This window comes from Enoplosus armatus, chromosome 10 (assembly GCF_043641665.1).
Source record: "Enoplosus armatus isolate fEnoArm2 chromosome 10, fEnoArm2.hap1, whole genome shotgun sequence".
Taxonomy (NCBI): domain Eukaryota; kingdom Metazoa; phylum Chordata; class Actinopteri; order Centrarchiformes; family Enoplosidae; genus Enoplosus; species Enoplosus armatus.
Window position 1 is genome coordinate 15,581,922 of NC_092189.1, and position 17,686 is coordinate 15,599,607.

Sequence of the window (17,686 nt, forward strand, 5' to 3'; positions counted from 1 at the left end):
TCAAGACGGTGCACAGGCAGGGCTGGAAACAAGGGCTCTTAAAAAATAACAGGAGGATATTTAGAGAAAGTTTGTCAGCAAACAGCTTGGCTTAGAGGTGTGTCACATTTCCAATAAACCTAGTGGGGGTGCAGTGGAGAGGTTGGCAGCAAAAAAGAGAGCATTCCCTAACAGTTCAAAACAGATATAAAAGTTTAATGCCAAGCTGGTAGCAAGCAGCCAGCAGAAAAGGGAATGAGCTGAACTATTTTCAGAGTAGTAAGTGGCATTCATAATTCACATTATAGTTCAATATGAGGAAATAGAAGATTCCTTCAAACGTATTGTCTTCCCCTTCCTGCCTGTAACGCAGCTGTAGCCAGTGTGTTTGTCTCGGAAAGGTGTGTTTGTTTACATTTGTGTGAATGACAGAACAGTTCACTGGTTTAAGCACTCAATATGCTAAGTTTTTGTGCAACATCCTGCGAGGGTGTCAAAATGAAACAGCCTGACATTATATATCACCGGCAAACTGCAAGAGACAAAGTGAGAGACAGATTTCATTTTCAAATCAGACAGAATCCAGCACAACAGCTATTTCAGACTCTCATTCTCAATAAATTAAATCATCCTGTTCACAGCTAATAATGATGAGGATATTAATATGATCAAAGGTTGCCATAGATATTCATTTAGTTACAGCAGGACCACCCAGAGGGAGGAAACAGCGGGGAGCAAGAAGAGAAAGAGGATGAGTGAAGAAGACACAATGTGGAGCAAAATATTAAACACAGACATGCATGTGTGCACAAATAAGGCCAAAACTATACTGATAAATGGCTACATTTTCCTTCTCAGCCTGTAGAAGACACGCACAGACGACTCCAGCTCCAAAGACATCTGCCAATGCACTGAACAACAAAACCAATGTCACTTTACATAAGCATGTAACTCAGACTGAAACACAAACGAAACCGTTAAGCAATAACCATAGTAGTGGCAATAACAGCCCCCAAAAGAATAAATGTCCACTTTACTGAATTAGACAATAAAACCACAAGAAGTCACTGAGCTCGCTGCTGCACCGGAGACAGAAAACAACACTAACGCCGCACGAGGAAGATGTTTATATAAGTGAAAGTGAGTTCAAGGAAAGTTTCAGTGTTGCAGCCTCTTCCATCCGTGTACGTTTTTATGTAAGAATGCAAAGTATATCAATTGTACATGTAAGTGTCGGAAATGTGCTCAGGCTTATAAAGTCGAGGAGGGGGTTGATCTTGAGTATGAAATCCAGACTGCCTGTTTTAAACACACCATGTTTAGGATATTATTAATGTTATTTATTTGAATCCCTCTGCACAAAGCAAAGATTTGTATCCTCGGTGCTGCTCAGAATGTGAATGAATTTTTTGTTTTGTGTCGTGACTGGTTTAATAAATATACCAAAGAAATATGCTGTCAGGTATGAAAAACACTCTCTGTAGAGACAAACTGTGACAACAAATCTAAATGCAAAGAGTCTCCTAAACAGCAGTGTCTTGCCTCTCTTATCCCGGTGGTACTCTTTGGTATTAAGTGATTCTCAGACCACCCGTTTCAGTCTCGCCCCCTTTTCAAGTGAGCCTTATTCTACTAGTTTCGTAGAATGTATTTTTCCATAGAGAGCTTCCTTCATTGACCTTTCTAAAAACCTTAATCATGAAAAAAAAAATGTTTTTTTGTCCCTACCCTAAGTTAAATGGATATCTAGTTCTGTGCTGGACAGTAACGTTCGAACACCTTGTCATTTCAATTATTTAGGATCATTTCATTCAGTTAACAACTGCAGCCCCGCCGAGGTTTAGTTAGTTTGCCTAAGACTCATGAATGTTGAATGCTAACAAAATATCTGTTGATTTGTCTTATTTAAAATGGTGAGATGCTGATTTTCCTGTCCAGAACAGTAATATGTATTTATGTAGCTCAGAATGAGGAAATAAAACCCCACTATTATGTTTGAAACCCTTTATGAGAAACAAACTGAAGTAGATCGGAGGCTAACTCAGATATCAGCTCTCTATAGGTGTAAAGAATTTATTACATAAAGCTTTTTCACCAAGGCTGTCAGCTCTGCTAGATCCATTAACAGCTATTTACAGTTGTGGGTAAAATGTGTGACCTACAAACCTCCTTAAAGAGGTCGCTGGAGAGATATACTGTACTGGCATCAGTATTAATTCATTCATATATCAATTTATATGGTTTTAGATGGCCCCCTGTCATCCCCAAAATTTAAAAGAAAGATTAAGATTAGTTCATTAATAAAATGTGGATCTGACTGTATGTGTGTGTGTGTGTGTCTGCATGTCTGTGGAGTATGTGTGGGTCCTTTACTGTCTTTGGGTGTTCGCACATGCATTTTAATGTAAAGCACATTGAGACTTTTTGTAAGGAAATTGTCTCGCCTTGCCTTTTCTAGTGTGAATGCACTACATAATTAAAGAACCTGGTTAGAGTGATTATGCACTGTAGTATAAAACTGGGACACCGGCAAAGTTGGACAGTCTGTGAAAAAAAGGCTCAAAAGGTTCAGAAGAGCCGGGAGAGGACCCTAAAGCACCTGCCGATTTGACTGCGGGTCACAGTGAAAGCCCTTGTAGACTTATCATGAACAGACTCACCAAGTGTGTAAGTCTGCGAGGGTGGACGTTGGGAGTGGGCCAGAAAACCTGTGAGCACACAGCTCTATCAGCCCGCAGCAGCAAAGCTGAATATTATTAGCTAGCCCACAGTAATCGGACCCAAATTGTACCGCCCATCGGGATTTCTGCTGATCCTCCTGATTTAGAGTCTGCAACTGGGCTTTTAATCAATCATTAACATGTTGGGGAAAATAAAAAGTCACACACTTTAACCACTCAAACAAAACCTGATACGGTATATGATGTGGATATTGCATGATTGCATGTATTACACAGGCATGCTTTGGAAAGCTCTTTGATATTTCTTCTGGACAACAACAACAACATCATTCGCTTCAGGAAAGTGGGCAAGCCAAATATCATGTCCTTGACAGGTATATACTGACAGACAGCAAGACAAACAGACAGCCAGACAGAACGATGGTTAGACTTTAAGCGCAGCTCTGTAACTCTTTCACAGAAGAACAACACTGACACTAACATGATGTATTCCTGAATACAAACATTCCCTTTCTGTTTCTTCCTCACTTCCCCCCATGGCCACCTACTGACCCTGAGAGTTTGGCCGCTTCAAACAACAACATTTCAAAAGGGATCCAATCTGTACGGGCTTTCATAGAGGACACCAGGTTGTCAAAACATCTCTCTCCATGGTGGATAAGGGGCACTTATTGCCCCGAGCTATTCTCACGCATCCTCCTGCCAGCTTTCCCCTACCAGGATAGGGGTATGAGAGTTTAGTCATATAGCTGCAGAGGCTGCTTGTCAATTTAAATAGGACAGCACACTGAAGAGCACTTCAACCACACAATGCAATTCATCATCCACAGTGTTAACCCCCCCTGTCACGCTCATGCTGGCCGTATAATGAAGCATTTTGTCATAAGGAATGAGTGTGCACTCATTCAGAAAAGTCTCAGAGAAGCACTGTTCCAGAGGCATGAAATAGCTTTGGATGGGAGTGCTGTGTTATGGGTTAGATTGACTTAATTTAATCAAACTTATTGGAACAGAGTGGAGATTAAAATCAGGTTGTTGGTCACCAGAAACAACAGGAGTGCCCAACCTATTGACAAGGAGAAAGCACCTGACACACACACACACACACACACACACACACACACACACACACACACACACACACACACACAGAGTAATGAAGGCGTGTAAATACTGAGAGTTCAAAAGGTTGTGTACCCTGGAGAGGAGGAGTGTCAATATTGTATTTCCAGTGGAGGAGGAGAAGAAACAGCAAGAAAAGAAGAAGAAGAAGAAGAAGAAGAAGAACAGAGGAAAATTGGAAACATAGCAGGCCAATATGCCGGCTGCATAAGCTGTTTGTAAATTAAAATTTAGCCCAGTTATAACCTAAGCGTGTACAAAGTAGAGATTTAAAAATAACTCAATTAAAACAGGTTGTACCTCATAAACTAGTTCATACATAGAGATTAGTTGTTACTGAATATTTACACCCCTTAAAGAGGAGGTATTATGCTCATTTCCAGCTCTATATCTTTATTCTGTTCCTGTATTCGTAATTCCCCCTCTGTCTGACACAAGCTGTTTGAACCCGTGTCTTCAAGGCCCGCCTCCCTAAAAGCCTACTTTCTTCTGATTGGCCAGCTCCCTGCAGCACACGAGGGGCAGGGAGACACCTCTGATCCCTGAACACAGCCCACATCGCTTCATACTCGAGCCGCTGTGGTCGATTGCATGACAGCGACAGTAACTCAGCTTGGAAAATAGAGAGATGGGGCACTGAATTTGATGAACTTACTGTTTATCAGACCGCAAATGAGACAAGAAGTAAGTTAGAAAAACGATAGATGCTGCTGGAGTGTTTCTGGGGACTGGGCCTCACTGATTACTGTACTAAAACACACAACTTTATTCACTGATTTTGGTGAAACTCGATCATTTAATGGAGAAAATGTTTTCGGGTTTTCCCTCTGATGTCCTCCGGCTGCTCTGCCTCAACTCTGGGTGATTTACGGAGTTTCCTTTTTTCTTCTTCTTCGTGGGGGCGTGCTGTGCCCGGAGCAAATGACCATCTAAAGAAATTCGGGATGTATTTCACAATACGTCTCACGGAAGTAAGACACGAAACGCGAAGGGAGAGTTCTGAGCAGTCTGAAGACTGAGCTTTTGTCTCACAGGGATTATTTTTATATACCTTTTCCTCATTATTTGGCAGCTAACGTTTAATAGGAATATCCAACATTGTCACACTATGTATATGACAGAAAATAAGGAAAAGCATAATAGGTCCTCTTTAACTGCCAGGTGTAACTGTTGGTTTGGTATAATATAATCCCATATTTCCTACTCATCCTAAACTACATGAATACTACTATCCCTGAAATGAAGTCATACCAACTTTTACAAGAGACTAACAGTAAAGTTTAATACAATGTTTGGCTGCTGCTGAAAGATACAGTGACTTTCTGGCTGAAGAATATTGGAGAAAGAAAGACAAACTCATGACAAGGCAGAGGGAGAGAAATAGGGGAAAGTGGAGATGGGGAATGAGGAATCAGAGATAAAGAGCATGACAGATGAATAGGCTGGATACCCTATATTCTGGGACAGAGAGAGTAAGAGACAGAGAAGTGCTGAACACATCCAACAAGAGATCCCAGGAACATGGCAGCAGTCTTGGTCCAACACTTCCCATTATGCCGAGGTGTGTGGAATAAGAAGTGAAATACTGGGAGGACTTGCTGTCATTCTCACTCATTTCAAATGTGTGTCAGCAATCCCACAGCCGGTCCCTGCAGTCAGAGTTTGGAAAAATAACTATCTTTACCATTAAAGAGCGGCTGAGTCCCAGAGCACACTGAAACTAAAGTCTTAACAGGACAGAGCTGCAGTGTTTCAGAGTTACACAGCACAATCGCCAATATGATTCACCCGCCGCGAACAATAAAAACTGAGCTGCTGAGTTGACCTTTAAGTCTATTGTTGGGTTGTTTCACTGTAATTTGGTTGTTAAGATAACATTATTGTCACTTAGTGTAGTGGTTTCTGTTCTGCTGAGCAGGCCTTAATAGAGCCAGTAGTGCAGGTTTGTCTTATAGCTGATGGCCTGCAAACACTATTGTTTTCCGAAAGCACTTTTTCAGTTCAATTCAGTACAATTCAATAACTATATTCATCCCCAGTGGGACAATTAAAAAGTACATAGAGCAGAGCACAGACACACAAATACCAATGAAACACAAACAATGAAGTAATACCATGAGTAGATAAAGAGCATAAAAGTACACTGTAATGACTATAAGTACACAAAGTCCACATCATTTTGTGTAGTTTTTTGTGGTTTTGCTCCTTAGTTCAAATTAAGGGAAATCTTACTGCTACTCTAAACAATGATATTTAAGACAATAGAGTGTTTCCAACTTTTGGGAAAGGCCATTAATCCCAGGCTTAGTGGTTCGATCCTGGCTCCTCATGTCCACATATCGAAGTGTCTTTGAACAAGACACTGAACCCCAAATTGTTCCTGATGGTTAGGTCAGCACCTCGTATGGTAGCTCTCTGCCGGTCGGTGTGTGTGTGTGTGTGTGTGTGTGTGTGTGTGTGTGTGTGTGTGTGTGTGTGTGCAAACTGGTGAATGAGAGGAAAATCGTGAAGCGCTTTGGATAAATGCGCTATATAAATTTACCATTTGCCATTTCTTGTTAGAACATGACAATGCCTCCATGCACAACGCGAGGTCCATAAAGAAATGGCTTCCCCAGTTTGCTGTGAAAGAACTTGACCGGCCGTCACAGAGCCCTAACCTCAACGCCATCCAAGATCTTGCGTGCCATGCCTCATGGCCCAACATCAACAGTTTGAACTCACCGATGCTCTTGTGGCTGAAAGGGGAGAAAATCCTTGCAGCCAGGTTCCAAATCTTTTGCCTTCCCAGAAAAGTGGCAAAAGGAGGATGCCACAGCAGCATATTAATGCCCATGATTTTGGAATAAAATGTTCAACAATCACATATTGGTTTAACTCAACAACTATTGGATGGATTGCCATGAAATCACTTTGATCCCTTTCCGCCATCATCAGGTCAAAATACCTGAACTAATGACATTCCCATCAGCCTCAGCTGTACTTCATGTTTAGCACTAATTAGCAAATGTTGGCATGCTAACATGAAAACTAAGATGGTTACCATGGTGAACACGAGTGTTAGCATTGTGCCTAAGTAAACCACAGAGCCATTAAGGAGCTGCAGAGCTATTTTTGTTTTCATTTGGCACTGAAGTGTGAAAATCACCTTTCCAGCTTCAGCTTCAATCAATTTTCAATCTTCAGTCTTACAGCACACAGCAGAATCCACCTACATAAAACATTTTAATCCGAAACATACTGTATGTAAGTATAAAATGGAAAACCCTGAACTGCCATAATTCCAACAAACATGATGTAGCGCCTTATCAACAGCAGAACATATACTTACTGAACTTCCTTGAGGAGCTCATCTGTTTGCTTCACCTTTTTCTGTCAAAAACAGTCCGAACGTTGGCATTGAATAAATATCTGCCTGTCCCAGCGGAGGTGCCCAGCAGAGGTGGCGAGCCACGCAGAGTGGCCGTCTCTGAGCATGTCCTCTCCATTTCTGTGTCCTTGCTGCCACCTTGCTCTCACATTGCCGTCACTCCATTATTCATACTCAAACATGGCCGAGACTCCAGCCAGAGGTAAAGACAAGACTGAGTTTCTTAGTGCCGCTGAGGCCATATAGCGGGAGTTTGCCCGCGGGGTACAGGGGCTGATGAGTAACAGCAGTATGATGCACACACTTGAGCATGGATGGCTGCAGTGTGAATCTGAATCATAACCCTTGCACTGTCTGCGTGGAGCTTTACACATTAAGCTACAGGATCACCAGCAGAAAGTTTATCCCAGCAGTGATGCAGTGACTGGAGCGTACCACGAGTCTAGCATTCAGTCTGGTGTGAGCACTGTATCTTAAAATGCAAACACAATCTCCGTGCTATGAGAGAAATATGTTTCTCCAGAATGACAGGATTATGTGAGCAGACATGACTTCATAATATAGAGGCACGAGTGTTGAATGTACGTTTTCCAGCCAGCTGCAGCTCCTGTGAGCCGTTGATGTTGTCAAGCTTTGATGCCACGTTTTAGACTTTGAGAAGTTTCTCATTTAGCCACAGTCTTACCCTAACTGTAACTTTTCCATGTGACAAACAGGTAAATTGCTGTGTCTGATTAGAGCTATTCTCACATAATCAGTTGGCGGTGACACAATCATCACATCATTAATGTCTGAAACAAGTAATCTGTGTTTCAGGCTTGGTGCTAATTTCTCTAAATTTTAGAAGATGGTGTAATTATACCTCAATTATTAGGCAAACATGCTTTGAGAAAGGACCTGAAGCCCTAAATATTGCACCGCTGCCAATCATGGGCTCTGAAGAAATGAATATGTGCTGGGTTATGTGATTGTGTCGTGTAGCATCTAGGATTGCAGCTGTGCAGCACAGCTAGTAATATTTCACGTGTGCAGTTGCTGCTTCAGTTGTCGCCACAATCCCATCGTGCCTCTGGGAATATGTTGACCGGGCTCTGGCTCTGCTGCAATACTTTGCCTGAACTTTGAACGATTTCAGTTTCCAAATGGGAGGACATTATACGCTGCCCATGTATCCAGTCAGACGTGAAGTTTTGTCTGGCGACCGGGCTCTCCAGAGGGTTAAGTGTTGAGATTACTTGCAGGCCATCTTCTGTAGTAATGAACCCTGTCTGGGTGCCAAGATGTAGCTGAAGGGGCACGGTAGCCACAGGAAGCTTCTTCCTGCTGATTGCCCGTCTTAAATAGCTTTTTTTTTCCACTTGGGAGACACAACCACAAAACTTTACAGCTCCTTATGAATAATTATGATGACACCTTGTGTTATTGCACCCTCTGATAGTCCGTCTTTGATATTATGGCCAATAAATATGACCATTAAATCTGTTTTCACCCACATTAACAGTGCGCCTGATACGCCGCGATTGAATAACAATTTAACTGGGCAACAGAGGTGTATCAACGTTGCCAGGCTTGTTGTGTGCATCGGCTGAACCCCACTTGTCACTTCTTCTTTTAACTCTCACTTAAGGATTTTCACTTAAAGAATGTATTTTCTTCTTCACGACTTTGTGAACCTCTCCCTCTACGTACAGTCTCCCTCTCCTTGTAAGCCTCTGGAAGATATTGCCCTCAGGCGCTGTTCCAGCATCAGCTCACCCCACCCACATCCCTCCATTAACCCTCAGTAAAACCATTTTAAGGTTTCCTTTTCTGTCTCATCTGTCTGTGTTCTGCATACATGCATTTCGTTAACATGCACCTTTATTGAGCTAAAAAAAAAAAAAAAAAAGGTTTTAAGGCAAGTTCTAGCAATGTACTACACAAACCTTGACGCAGGTAAGCCCCTCACGTCAGCATTATTCATTCCTATACCGTAAAAGCCATTATATGTAATTGCATTTTTTATGATGCTCCCATAGAAGCGTGCAGTGTTTAATCAATGGGAAGGCTTTCATTTTTAGGAGAGGTCACTGGCTTTGTGTCTTACAATCCTCCTTGAAGGGTCATCCAGGTCTATTACCCAGCAGGTCAGCATCACGCGGCACCCTGATGATCGCACTCAGAAACTGGAGGACTGGACTCCTCTCTCTAAGCCCCCTATCTGGTCTTATAATCACCCACTGTGCTGCTGTAATGGGCTTTCTGTTGACTCTGGTAGATTGTTATCTCGCTCTGGGTGATGGGTTACACCATGCTACGCTATCTCGAGGCCATATCGACCTGAGTGGATGGGGTTAATATTGATAATATTTTTCTACATCAGGGACAGATGGACTACGGAAAAAAAAACATAAACCAATTCTCATGGTGTTAAATAAATTTTGGTCATACATGGGGGAACACTGCACTGCAAATTCCTTGTAGTTAATGCTAAAGGATTATAATCATCCACAATGACCTCACTATGATCCTCTAGAAAAACAAACCGAAGCAGTAAGAGGTGTACAGCATCATGGCTGTTTACTACCCATGTCCAAGGGCGTAGGAAGCAGGGTGAACACAGGAGACACATCCACTTCAGTGCTAAAGAGGATCAAGTCTAAAACTACAAAACAAAACAAAAAAGTGATGGATGAATCAACTTAGCTGCTGACTGTAAACAGGTGGGGACTCAGATAGGGACAGATAAAGTGGAAACACTAACGTACTTCCCTTGACACTTCCAGTGAAGAAGAATTAAAGCTGCACTAATCAATATCATTTATATTAGCTATGGTTCACATGACCATGTGTAAGGTCAAAAGGTGTCACTCGTTGTGATGAACCCTCAGGGAACTCTGCATTTTCCATCAGCTCAGCCCAGTATCACAAGGAATCGGGCGATTCTGAACCTCATGATTTACGTCCAATGCTGAGGTTAAGTGCCAACACAGGAAGGAATGTGACCTAAATATAGCGAGGTGAAAAGAGTTTGAGATTGGGGTGGTAGATGAATGATAAGCATGTCCGACTTGTAGCACGTCCAACCTTCATGCAGGAGACAAGAGTTTGTCTGTCGACAAAGACGTGCAATTAACGTTAGCGCTTTTATTAAACATAACTATGATCTTTCATTTATCTCAACCTGTGTTTTTGTTGCCTAAACCTACCGTACTTTATTTTCCATAACCACAATCTTTCTCTAACCTAAACCATACTGTAGCTGCCATGAAACAGGAATTTTAAAAACATTGGCATAAAAAAAGCTGACACTGAATGTAGTCCGGGGTTTGTCATCCAGTATTGATGTTCTTGTCTGGATGTAAGTTTTCTGAGCTCTGAGGAGCTTTTCAGCCTCTTATGGACCATTTGGTTTTCCAGCCTGCAAACTCAACTCTCACCAACCTAGTTTAGCAGGCAGGTGTTTTCAGCAAAGAAAAATCTCAAGTAAACTGACTGTACATTACCTGCTCAGCACCAAAAGGGCAGACAGACAAAGCTAGTGACTGGCTGGTGGAGAAAGTGGAGCAATTAGCAGCTAAAGAGCCAGACGATTTGGTGGAGGGTTAGGGTTAAAGTAAATATTGGACATACATAAGGTGGCCAGAAACAGATCTCCAAATGTTACTCCATGTCTCCTGGATGTGTAAATAAGCAACTGCTGGGTGGTGGATGGGCATGAATTTTAAAAACACTGTCATTGAACATAATCAGGGTTTTGCAGAGTCGTCCAATATCAACGTCCTTGTCTGGTGATAGGGTTTTGTTATAGGGTGCCCCCAAATATAAAAATGCTAATGCAAACTATTTGAAAAATGTGACATTATATGTGATGTGGACACAACTACTAAGTGTTACAACCTGAATCATTAGCTACAAACAGAAAACACTCACCACTTGGTAAGTGTAAAGTAGGATTTAAGCAAGTGCTATTGCCAAACCATCTGTACTGTTCTTATTTGTTCACACTTGGTTTTAGCACCACTCCGCAGTAGCTAATAACCGCAGCACCCACATATGCAGGAGAAATATGTCAGTAAACCACAATTAGTTTTCCTTGTAAATGAAATAAATCTCCCTCACAGTGTCTATTGTTCATGTTTGCTACACAACAGCGAGGCATCTTAATTTATTCTTATGGTCACAGCGTAATAAGAACCAGAGCTTGATTCATGCAGAACACAGACAGCCTCCTCAACCCCAGAGAGAGAAAACAAGCAAGTGTGAAGTGCTTGTCCAGACTCCAGTAATTAGTTGCCGAATATCAGTCATCTTCCTCCTCCACAGCATGTAATAAAATGACAGAACATGATCGAGGAAGAGTGTTGTTACAGTATGTGTTGGATTAATGTAGGCCATGAGACAGCCTCCTCCTCACAAGACAAGGACAGAGGGAGGGATGCAAAATAGTGTGATCTCGCTGCTAAAGAAAACTGTGGAACTAGAAACAGCTTCAAAACAAGCACAGAGAAATACTTTCTTCAGTATTTTCAAGTTTTCATCATTTTCACCACGATTCAGATGCATTTGACCTGACGAGTGTGCAGCCCCTTCATGAACTGATTTGATCAGATTTCAGTAAACAACTCCCGCCACCACACACACACACACACACACACACACACACACAGCCAATGTTTATCCCTCCTTTCTAGTCACTTGCGAGTAATGGGATATTAAAACCAAGTAAATAGACACCAGACTTATTTTTCAAAGTAAACAGAAATATACAAACATGCTTCTGATGCCTTCTGATGAATTTGTTTTGAGTTATATTAATGTTAACTGCAATGTTAATTGTGTCTTCCAGGAGCAAAATGTCTGACTCTGTCCTCATTCAGTCATGTCCTAGAGGACGGCATTGGGATTGGGATCCCACGGGACCCAACGCAAATCTCATGGGAGCAGGCGGTTTACACTTTGTTTTTTGACCACCCGCAGCAAACTGCGGGATTTTCACGGGATGAAAATCACACTGTCTTGAAATAACCGCTGGTTTATTAAGAATAAACATAAACAGATCGGCCATTTAGCCAAATGATCTACAAAAATCAAAGTGTTATGTTTAAATGCAGAGGACGTGATGTCATTTCACTATGTTATTACCGACAGGTATGCATGAGAGGACTACATTGGGATTTGGATCCTGCAATGCAAAACTCGCAGGAGCAGGTGGTTTAAATTTTGCTGCAGGCGGGAGCGGGCAGTCTTGAACACACACATTGCGGGAACAGGTGGTAATGGTCAGATATCCAGCGGGAGCAAGACTAAGAAACAAGGGCTCTATCGTGTACTACTCTCTATATGATAGACATAGACAATAGTTTCCTCTAGAATGAGCAGTAAACTGAGATTTCTGACACTTGTGGATTATTGTCATTTTAAGTCATTATTCCAAAAACATTGCTTTATGTTTGGTGTGAACACACTATTAAGGCCCTTTTCAAGAGGGAAAACTACAAAAACAAATCCTCCATCTATCAACCTCCACTGCTCTCCTTCAAAGGCAGCCTGTATGAAACAGGGCCAATCTTAGCACACATTTACACCCACATAACCACTCGCAGACATTTTCAAATTCATACACAGATTTCTTGCTATGTGGGATTTACAGTCCTCCTCGTATGTTTATTTTCTAACGTCGAAATCCAATCATAGCTGTCATGTTGAATTTTAAATGAGCTGCTCCTTATCAGAGCACTGCACCCCCTTCCACCACCTCCTACCTGAACCTGTCAGGAGTGTCTGGCTGAGGACAAACAGATGCCAGCTAACCTTGTCCTTGTGCTAACTGTGCTAGCTGCCACTAAAGCACTGATGTTGCGAGACTTCCTGGGGGGCTGTACCATCCACAAATCACCAGGTTATCTTCCCCCTACGTCCCTCATATGTTTCCCAAAGCTGCTTCCTCTTTTACGCTCAAGTCCTTGAAATGCCAGAGTTCAGTGGGAACCATGGCGGAGCTAAGCTAAATGTGGCTGAGTTATGTTGACAGATACATGGCTCCCTCAGTTCCCTCTGCAGCCTACAGCACTCTCACCACCTCCTCACAAAACATAGTGACATTTCAAGATGAAGGATATTCAGGACTTTTATTTTGAGGAATGAAATTAGCCACGGTTAAAAAAAAAGAAAAACAGATGCAATCAGGGCATTGATTTTCAGACAGAAAATGTCTATGCAGAGATCGATTGGTAGCCATAAACAAAGACCATAAATAAGGGAGCTTACAGCATTGGGCAGTGTTATCAGCCTTAGTGCTCTACTACAACAGTACCACATTACTGTCCTTTTATTCTCAGCTAAAAAAAAACACAGCGTTCATATGGACTGAATGTTGTTTGACCGTAAGCATCTCCACCTCCATCTGTTGACTAGAAACTTGAATGCTTAAGTCATCATTCACTCTGCAGGGGAACACTATTCAACTGTCACCTAATAAGAAACAGGCTCAACCACTGGAAAATTACTGCCTGTCCTTGTCAGTCTTTAGGTCCAATGTACCCTATTTTTACTCCTATATAATACGTTTTGAGAAGAGTGAGAGCAGCTTTGTATTCAGAACTGTGTGAATAAATGTGATGACAGCTGCTGGATTTAAGACAATCAGATCATAACAAATTATAACCTGATTCTCCTTCAATTGATAGCATTAGGTTGCCTGCTATTCCTTGTATATAGGTATAGTCTTTTTTTAGCTTTCTTAGTCTAACTTAGCTTTCTTGCCGAGAAGACGCTAAATAACTCTCAAACGGGGAAACAGCTAGCCTCGCACTGTCTAAGGATCATATTATTCAAGAAAATAAAATTTTCAATTGTCAGTCTCTCCTGGATCATTGTGTGAGGTCGGCATGAATGTCAGATTCTCGGTTTGGTTTTGGAAAGATCTGGAAATTATCGCCTCGATTCTGTTGTTGGAAAGGTGTGTGTGTGTGTGTGTGTGTGTGTGTGTGTGTGTGTGTGTGTGTGTGTGTGTGTGTGTGTGTGCTTCTGTTGAAGCATATTGGCAGATTAAAGGGAAACACATTACATCATGTTTGTTTAATCCGTAAAAAAACCCCAGTGTAAAACATACAAGTTGTCGTTTTACTGGACTATTTCTTTACAGGGCGCAGTGATGTCCTGGAGCCTCATCATCATGTCAGTCAACCAGCGGAAACATCCGGAAGTTACTGCTTCCAAACAAGAAGTAGTCCTGCACATAACCCCCCAGAAAAACCACAACTTGTCATTTCTACACTTTGGTTTTTGTACGGATCAAACAAATGAGATATGACGCGTTAATTAGTGAGCTGTACAGGTTCTGGTAGGTGGATTTTGTTTCCTTTGCACAGAGCGAGGCTAGCCGTTTCCCCCTGCTTTCAGTCTTTATGCTAAGCTAAGCTAACCCTCTCCTGGCTCTACATATTTAATGGACAGATATGACAGTGGTATTAATCTCCTCATCTAACTCTCAGCAAGAAAGCAAATGAGTGTATTTGCCAAAATGTTGCGCTATTCCTTAGGCTTTAAACAACACTACGCTGTATTTACTATATTTCACTGCAGCAGAAGTTAGTTCATCTAAGTGATACATCTGTAATTTAACTATCCTATTTACCATGAGAAAATATCTGGCTTATAAATAGGCCCTGGTAGCAGATTTACATATTAATGTCACACTTCAAAGTCCGCTGGTATCAGTGAGAAGCGAGATAGACATAAAGCATGAAATAACCCTTCTATGACTGAAGGCCCAATGAGATCCACATCAATAGGCTTCTTTCATTTAAATAAGAAATACATAGCAAGCAAAGTACGAATGGAGGAAACTCCACGCCCCTGAGCCAGACATCTTGAGAAGAATAGACTTCTTCCACTGCCAATTCAGTAAAGCCTGCACAGCAAATTTCACACAACCATTTTGCGCTCTGCTGATAAAACACTTTGGAAGCCCAATGACACAGACAATGCCTTCAGACAGGAAAAAGCCACGTTTTGTCCCCATCCCTTTTCATCAATGTCCCAAATACAACCAAGCCTAACTGAGCAGTGGAACGGAAATACCCTACAAAAACTGACTCCAGCATCTAACACCCCCACAAACTTCAAACAAATTGCCTGGCTTGAGCGGCTGAAGCAGTCCCACTAAAAACACAGATTTTTCCTCATAGATCAGTAAAACTGTGAGTGCATCACTGTTGTAAGTGCTGTTTGTGATTAAGTCTATTAGACCTGTGAAGGGGATCTGGCACAATGGCACTAGAACCCTGCACCTGTCGCCCTCTCATCCACGGCCCACTCTGTTTTTGTGAATGAATGTGGCTCACTTCATTTCCATGTCCCACTCAAGCGCTTTATTGATGAATAAAAAAGACATCACGGGTGAATAAAAGATTCCTTTTATTGCCCCATGTGAGGAAAAAAAGAGATGGATTATCGAGTCAGAATCCCGTAAATCACATCAGGCCTCCACCTCATTGGGTTTTACTGATATTATGAGGAACTGCCTTGGTTATGATAACCATAACGTGTCCAGTGTCGTCCTCTACACCACTGGAGCACAGAATCAACTCACGAACCCTGGTTGGAAGACCTTTTTCCCCTGGTAGCCTGTCTGAGGATCAATAAGAAAGGTTGCTCAATTAAAAGGCACTTTGGGAAGTCGCCTCCGAGCCCTGACTGCTTCTACTGTCACCCTCGACACCCAAAGGCTCATTAAAACAGGTAAGTTCAGTGAAAACAGCAATAAACTGGGGAAAGTGAATTATTTTTCTTTTTCACTGACCTTCCGTTCACTAAACTTCTCCCCCGAACAATGATTGTCTAATCGTGGCTTTACAACTGTAGGTATGTCCAGTTTTGGATTTCTTCACATGTTCAAGCAATATACATGGAGCTCTAATAAGTGCAACACACCCGTTTGGAGGGTGGTGTCTTTTTTTAAGCCTTTCCTAAACCCAAAACACAAGAGCACAAGTGTAAGGAATGCCTTAAACAGTGTGTTTATCTGCTCTAATTTAAGATGCAAACATTAGCATGCCTGGCTATCTACAGTAGTAACCCAGCGTTCCTTTCAAGGCCAAGCAGCGTTAGCTAACTGTATTTCATGAGGTTGCTTAATTTTAAAAAGCCCTGTTCTCATCCTCAGTGTAGTATTTCCCCACTGTGACCTGCATGCTGCTACATCAGAGCGTAGGCTAACATTAGCAGCTCCGTCATGCTCTTTATTGATGTTGGATGTGGGATATTTACACTCCAGCAACCCCAGCCAGACTATGTCCACCAAACACATTGGTAAGTCCTCATCCTAAATGCCTTTTCATTTGTGACATTAAACGCACAGTTTGAAACTTTAATCTCCGTCTGCTCACATAGGAAGACAAATAGGGTTAGAAAGACTAGAATTTGTCTTACATTTGTCCTTATCATACTTTTTATGGCATTATGACTAACTGGCTCTAAACGGCATAACAATATCAAAGCTGTTTCTTCATTTCCATGTCTTCTACATGGATCATCAGCTGTTGAGGATGCTGACTTTCTGTCTGGACTGTTAGCTTCAGCCTCAGTCCTTTAGCACGATATCACGCGTGTAGCCATCAGGTGCCTATTTAAAACGTCTTTTACAAAACAAGTCAGCTGGAAACAGTAAAAAGCCAGACGGAGAGAGCGTTTTAACTCACTCAAAAATTACTGAGTTTTAGGCGTTTCATCTGCTGCTGTAAACTGTATACGGGAACAGAAAGCATGGCAGATGTAGCAACAGGCTTAGCAAACAATCCCATGTCAGTTCTGTCACGGTCCGAGTTGATGACACCTTGTACTGTTGCTGTAACAGCATGACGGATTGAAGATGTGGCCCGAGAAAAGAAAAAAACGTCCAGCTATAACTTGCCCATCGTTGAGCTCTATACTTTCCTACAATAGCAGGGTGGATGGAACAAGTTATTTTTGAGGCCCACTTGAAACTATAGCCACAGAAACAGTTTATTTCTGTCTTCCTGCTCTTCTTCTCTGAGGCAGAGCGGTGAAGCACTGCCTCTCACGGAGAAGGAGAGCAGAGGCACACCACCGCCCTGCCGGCTCCCACGCCCACCACGGTCAGCTCCATCCTTCCTAATTCATCTAACAGCGTTCTCCAACAGCCTTGTCCCCCCCTTTTCACAACTTCAAAGCACTGCTTTACCCATTACCCTTGGGCGGGAGCTGCCCTTCTCTGGACCACACTGACATTCAGACGCTATTTAGAGCCATTAGGCCACCAAGGTCAGCACTTAACTTACATTTTCACAGCTTCAGGCAGCACTGTTGTGTTGTTTTTTTTTCCCGTTTTCTCTTTCTTTTTCCCTTCGTTATTGTGGCGCACTGCACAAAGGGGAGTGCATTGCTCATTAGCTGGGGCTCTGGTGCTATAACATGTGCTGAAGAGGGGAAAGTAGGGGGGAGAAAGCCAGAACATTCAAGGCGACATTTTTAGTCATCACAGTTACAGCATCTGACGAATTAGCCAGCCCCACAGGCTATCCTTGTAATA

General features: G+C 42.2%; 1 protein-coding gene across 1 annotated transcript in view; it reads right to left on the bottom strand.

Annotated features, from left to right (window-relative positions):
* drp2 (dystrophin related protein 2) overlaps positions 1 to 17,263 on the bottom strand; it is a 107,534-nt gene extending 90,271 nt beyond the window's left edge. The window contains exon 1 of the mRNA XM_070913934.1: positions 17,199 to 17,263. Within this exon, the coding sequence (XP_070770035.1) occupies positions 17,199 to 17,263 (65 nt within the window). The remainder of the gene's footprint in view (positions 1 to 17,198) is intronic.
* Positions 17,264 to 17,686: the final 423 nt, after the last annotated feature.